General features: G+C 46.1%; 1 protein-coding gene across 1 annotated transcript; it reads left to right on the top strand.

Annotated features, from left to right (window-relative positions):
* The first annotated feature begins 249 nt into the window (after positions 1 to 249).
* On the top strand, positions 250 to 6,217 carry bmp2b (bone morphogenetic protein 2b). The gene is made up of 3 exons (XM_033648095.2): positions 250 to 685; positions 1,599 to 1,966; positions 5,093 to 6,217. The coding sequence occupies exons 2-3, from the start codon at positions 1,612 to 1,614 to the stop codon at positions 6,004 to 6,006; spliced, it is 1,269 nt and encodes a 422-aa protein (XP_033503986.2). The 5' UTR covers positions 250 to 685; positions 1,599 to 1,611; the 3' UTR covers positions 6,007 to 6,217.
* The last annotated feature ends 376 nt before the right edge of the window (positions 6,218 to 6,593 follow it).

The following is a 6,593-nucleotide window of genomic DNA, read 5'->3' on the forward strand; positions in this document are numbered from 1 at the left end:
GCAAGACTTTATTAAATTCAAGGCTGTATTAAACTGACTGTTGACAAAAGCCATTACAAAACAAAATCTCCCTGTGGGGTGGCCAAATCTTATCAAAAGTGGGTCTAATGTGTTTGTTTGACATCCTTAGACATGAAAAAGTCCGGAGCCTCCGGGTTATAGGTCCGCCTGAGGTGCTTTATAGTGGACAAATGATTTACAGCCCCTTGGTGACATCACTGTACGACAAAAAGAGTCGCTGGGGGAAGAGAAGGCACCAATCAATTCAACCACTACGCTGTGGCGCACAGAGGAGAGGCGACGCGCTCCCCAACTCGAAGCAACAAGGTCCAAGGAGCGACACTTGAGTGCGCTTATCTCTCCCTCAACGCCAGCTCCTCTCAACTTTTGTCTCGGCGAAGTGTTTTTAAAGATGTTCAACCAAGATGCTTTATACTTAGATCGGTCCTGCCTACGCGAACCCGCTTCCTCATAGACTTAACATATTTTTTTCCCTTCTTTCCGTGCTGACCAAGACCTAACCCGAATTGCAGCTGGTGAGAATATGTGCGAGAGGCGATCGGCGAAGGGCATGGGCTGTCTTTGGTCCCTCAAGGAGAAGCAGCGTGGATTAAACACGAATTAATGTGGAATTTATCGGAGCCCCAAGGTGGAACGACGACCGGACACAGCGCTTCCTCGTCAGGTAAAATAAAACTATTACACTTTATTTATCAAGTTCTCAAAAGAAACCAAATCTCAAAATGTTAACAAGTATAAAATAACTTGCTTATGAGGAAACGTTTACTTTACAAGTGGAAATCGGCAGTTGTGCCACTATATATGCTCACAGGGTGTGTGCGTAAAAGTTCCCATTTTGAACTTCGGGGAAAACGCAGTGAAAAGAGAAATACAGTTTAAAAGTTGTTCCTTTGGAGGTTGTGTTACTCAGATGATACTTAGTTTTTGATGTCTTGTCCCGGGCTACATCTGGCTCTGGTACGCACGTCAGATCTAACACCTGCGAGCCTCTTGAAGTAACTCTATCCCTTATGATTATACATGACCGTCAAAGCCTCTGCAAATAGACGCTTGTAGCACCGTCTGACTGCCTCTCCTGCTGCTGCTGTGTATTCTTACTCTTTCTCCAGCATTCTTTCATGCCTCTTGTGATCTTTCGGGGCCACGCACACTTGCATTTCTTTTCATATCACTTCAGTAAAACGGGATTTCTTATCTCGTTTAATTGGAGACTTTATGTCTGCAGTCTCCCCCGCAGCTTTCTTTGATTTCCCTCTCCCGTGTCATTCCCCCCTTTTTTTACTTTCATAACTTCCTCACCTTGATATTTTCATGTTTCTGTCCATGTTAAGATCAATCTTGTGTCTCAGTTAGACGCGCTATATTGCCGGCGGGGTTGTTATTCACAGCTCCCTTTTTTGTTCTACTTCAAAGTGAAGAGGTGTCTTCCCTTTTTAAGCTGCTCTCCTTCAATCATTCCTACTGTATGGGGGGGATCACACACAGTTTGGAGAATGCTGCAGTGAAGCCCCTGCTGTGTCTACCTCATGTCAATACCTCAGCGCCAGTGTATTGACACAAACCAACTTTCTCCACAGGGACTGACTGATCATGGTCGCCGTGGTCCGCTCTCTCATGGTACTGCTGCTCGCTCAGGTGTTGCTGGAAGGTGCTACGGGACTTATCCCCGAGGTCGGCCGGAGGAAATACAGCGAATCCGGGAAGCAGACCCCAGAGCAGTCGGAGAGCTTCCTCAACGAGTTTGAGCTTCGGCTTCTCAATATGTTTGGACTGAGGCGCAGGCCGACCCCGAGCAAGCAAGCCGTGGTGCCGCAGTACATGGTGGACCTTTACCGCATGCACTCAGCGAACGGAGACCACAGCACTAAACGACCCAAGAGCATGGGGAAACACGCAGAGAGAGCCGCCAGCAAGGCCAACACGATTAGAAGCTTTCACCATGAAGGTATGTATTAGTGACATACCTTTACCTGTCAGCCGGAGAGCTCCTCGGCTCTCTCAGACAACCCAAACCTATATTTAAACATGACTCAGTGCGTCAAGACTGAACTTCAGAGTCTTCACTGTTTTATGGAGCGTTAGTCATTTACAGGTGACACGCGTCCAAGTTATTTGTGACTCTTTAATAAGTTTTGCTTTAAAGTCACTGACACGATTTACAAACACGCGCCCCCACGCACAATTAAATTAACCCTCATATATGTAGTGATGCAACCTTTAACCAAACATGCCCCTGGCGCAGCTGTCACAGGCTTCAAAAACATCAAGGGGCGGTGGTATCCCTGGGGTAATTTGTTTCTTAATAATTGATGGTGTTTGCGTGGGCTCTGAAAACAGTTTTTCCAGACACGCACCACAGGAGCAGGATAAAGGGCGGTGTGCCTTTTGCGCAGGTGATAGTCATCACCCTGTTACTTCAATAACACAAGACATGACATTATACTAACACGCATTATGACAAAGTCATCGTGTCAGACTGGATTCTGAGTCACTTCTAACAGGACTGAAATTAGTAAAAGGGGGGAGGAGGGGGTGCGCGCCTTATTCTTTCCAAACCCCCCCCCCCCCCCCCCCCCCCCTCTCTCTCCGCGCTGTGCGCCATTACGCACGTTCCAATAACACCATAATTGCTCACTTAGTTTATATGCTGGATACGCGCTGATTGTTGAATTCGGGTGTTTCAGTTCAATTCCGTTTTACTTCCAAGTTAACATGTGCTGCTCAGATGAATAAGGCTCACACAGTGAAAGTCCTGGATGAAGTGTATTAGTTCACCACTCATACACTATGTGTTTACACAATGTTGCTGATGAAGTGGATTATTTTAAGCTGTCTAAAATAATCCAACAGGTGAAATTTAAACATGACTGATGCTTTATTTGTATATTAAGTTTGAGCAGCGGAGTGGTGCACCTGGTCGTAATATCAAAATGATTTATGTAGGATTAAAAAAAATAACTTCAATGTCAAACATATAGTGACTCTGTGTACACTGTTCAATTTCCTACGTCCCATGTTCCAGTTTTTACAACATGCGAGTTACTGCGTCCATAGGGGCTCTACACAGAGTCCTTATACAGAGTCCTAAGTGTTTGAGTGGGGAAGTTTCCATCAGGGGTGAGTCAGAGGGGTGGTTGAGTGGTTGCTTGGGTGCTCTCCAGAGGCCTAGTGCAATGACACCCAGTGGCTACACTGACACACTACAAACAAGCCTGGCCCGGGCAGCCGAGCTGAGTGACTGCTCCCTGCCCACTACTGGAAACCTCTGCACCCGGCCAGCACACACCTTGACACCACCGGCCATTACGAATGTGTTCAGACTGTGTTTACACATGCTCCCCTGGCTCTTTCATCCTATGCTAACAGAGCTGCGGGGTTGTTAGTCTTCCCATGTCAGGAGACGTGCAATTGATGGCTACTCCATATAATAAGCGTGTATCTACAGATGTAAGTGCAGCACATCAAAGTGAGTAGCTCTAATCATTCATCACATCTGCCTGCTGATATTAATTTCACTGGGATAATTAGTTTCACTCCTATCGGTTTTCAAAAATAACCATTTTCCATGCCAAATAGAACATTTCCACTATTACACAGGAAGTGGCTGACTGAGACAGGTCCGTGATGAATGACCCAACATTAGCCTTTATCTTTTGTTTTGGCATGCAGCGCGAAAAGAAATTAGGAATGTTGATACACTCATATCTGTGGTTCACACGTTTTTGACAAGCCTCGACTTGTTCACACAGCCGTTCCTCAGAGGAGAGACAGACGGGAGAGAGTGAGAAAGGAACAGAGGAAGACTGACAGAGCAGGAGACAGAAAGAAAAGAGGATTTGGGGGGCTGAGAGAACAGAGGGAGAAGGGGATTTGGGAATTGGGGAGGGAAAGAAAGAGAGGGATTGGGGACAGAGGAGAGGGAACGAGAGACGGGGGGCTTTCCCACATCAAATGAGAAGTGATAGGCCTAATTGAGGTCTTTGTGCCTCTGGAGGGAGGTTTAGGATGAGATGGTGGAATTTCCTAAATGCCTCCTTTGAAACAGCGCAGAGTTCAAAGTTTGTGTTTATTTTACCACACCAAACAGATTAAAAAGTGTGTCTATACATCATCTGTGAACTTCATACAGAGTTCAAAGTGGAGCTGCCTCAAAGAAAATTGCAGCTTTTACTAAGATTTCTGTCATTTACGGTACGATATGGAGGGGAATACCGATGAGCTTAAGTATACATGTATGACTTTGAAATGCCTCGGGACGTTTTTAATAGATGTCTTAAATGCACTTTTAGAGACGAGAGCGTTTCAAAGCTCAGAGCTGCAATAAAGTTAACAATAAAATATCAAACATTGAACCCTAAGCTTTCCAATAATGGCTTCCTATGTAACCTTCCCGTTGGAACATTTACCTGTGATATTTCAGAGCCAGCCAGTTCTGCAAAGGTTAATGCAACAGTTGCCATTTATGTTAAACTTCCTGTAATCAGCTTTGTATTGATTTTGCTCTTTTGTTCATTGTGCTTCAATATATCCTACAATGTTTTTTTTCATGTGGGAATTGTGTGCAGCAGCCAGTTCTCATAGGGCAAATGTGTCATTTGAAGGCAGGCTGACAAGCATGTCTGATCTTATCGATGAATGGAAGCGCGCTGCTTTCATCTTCTGACAGTTAGCCAGGTAAATTTATGAGTGTGACACTAATGACAGTGTTACATTACCTTGAGAATATTACACTGAATCATGCATGCAGAGTGTTGATGTGTGTGTTATCCCTGTGTGACAATGGCCCACACCCACTCAGCATAACCACGTGGCAGCTTGGCTGGCTGCGCAGAAAGAAGGCTGCAAGTTGTGTGTATGTGTGTATGTGAGAGAGAGAAAGAGAAACCATGTGATAAACCATTCTTAGCCAAGGTTTCGCTGCTCACAGAGGATCCATAAGGCGAACTAGGCTTTAATCATAGATGTTGTTTCTCATTCTTGTACCGTGCATACACTCTTTGTTTCATCCTTGGCATGCGTCTCACACCCATATCCTCTTACACTCTGTTTGTCTCTGTGCCATCTCTTGTAGAGTCTATGGAGGCCCTGGCCAGACTTAAAGGAAAAACGACCCAGCAGTTCTACTTCAACCTCACTTCTATCCCTGACGAGGAGCTCATCACCTCTGCAGAGCTGCGTGTCTACAGGGATCAGGTCATGGGAGCGGCGCCCCCCAGCAACAGCTCCAGAAACAGCAGCACCAGTGTCAGCGCTCCTGCTGGCGGCTTCCATCGCATCAACATTTTCGAGATATTCGGAGTTCCTCCCACTCAAGGTAGGGAGCCTCTGGTGCGTCTGCTGGACACTCGGCTAGTGCAGGACTCTTTGAGCCGCTGGGAGAGCTTTGACGTCAGCCCTGCTGTATCTCAGTGGACCTCTGGGAAAGGTCACAACCATGGCTTCATGGTGGAGGTGCTTCACCCAGAGGAGGGGGAGATGGATGGGGAGCATGCCCAGAGACGTAGTAATCACGTCAGGGTGAGCCGGTCCCTGCACCAGGACCAGGACTCGTGGCCTCAGGCTCGGCCTCTGCTGGTGACATACGGCCACGATGGCCGTGGGGACTCGGTGCTCCACACACGGGAAAAACGTCAAGCGGCGCTCCGCAAACAGCGCAGGAAGCACCAGCACAAGGCCAGCTGCAAGAGGCATGCCCTGTATGTGGACTTCAGTGACGTGGGGTGGAACGAGTGGATAGTGGCGCCCCCTGGCTACCACGCCTTTTATTGCCATGGGGAATGTCCGTTCCCCCTTGCAGACCACCTCAATTCTACCAATCATGCCATTGTGCAGACGCTGGTCAACTCAGTCAACTCGAACATCCCCAGAGCCTGTTGTGTGCCCACTGACCTCAGCCCCATCTCCCTGCTCTACCTGGATGAATACGAGAAGGTCATCCTGAAAAACTACCAGGACATGGTGGTGGAGGGATGTGGCTGCCGGTGAGAAACTGACATGGGTAGAAAGAGACAGTGGGCAAGAGAGAGACTGAAAGAGACATCAGAGGTTATTATGGACACCCGGTTTCCCAATGAAGACGTTTATTTATATGAAAGACAAAACAGAGCTATTGTGGAAGAAGAAAAAAAACTATATATGAATATATTTATGTCTACGTAAAGTTGGGAAAAATAAATATTTTAATCAGAGGAATATTCCTTTACTGGTTTTGAAAATGTATTTCTGATGTACATTTCCAAATGGGTGCAATACCACATGAAGTATAATGCTCAGATTTTTATTTTGTATTTATTTCTATTATAACCACTTTATTTGTAAATAAATAATGTGTATTTATCGTGAAAAGAAACGTGGTCACTCCAATTTTCCAAGATCAGCTACAGTGACGCAGTGTTGACATAACTATGTCAGGGGCCAACATGTGTGGCTGACTTGAAGAGTCTCAAATTCGGACAGAAATTAGCTGCACAAACATAACAGATGACAAGAAGCTCACACTACACTGATTGCAAACCAAGCATTGAACTTATTTGGTAAATGTAACTGGAGACCAACAACAATAGAGAGGAAAG

Source organism: Epinephelus lanceolatus, chromosome 13, assembly GCF_041903045.1.
Source record: "Epinephelus lanceolatus isolate andai-2023 chromosome 13, ASM4190304v1, whole genome shotgun sequence".
Classification (NCBI taxonomy): Eukaryota; Metazoa; Chordata; class Actinopteri; order Perciformes; family Serranidae; genus Epinephelus; species Epinephelus lanceolatus.

What these genes read in the sequence shown, in the direction of transcription:
- bmp2b (XM_033648095.2), top strand. Translation starts at nt 1,612, where the DNA reads ATGGTCGCCGTGGTCCGCTCTCTCATGGTACTGCTGCTCGCTCAGGTG. An exon ending in TAGAAGCTTTCACCATGAAG is followed by an intron (nt 1,967 to 5,092) that starts GTATGTATTAGT and finishes CATCTCTTGTAG; the next exon opens with AGTCTATGGAGGCCCTGGCC.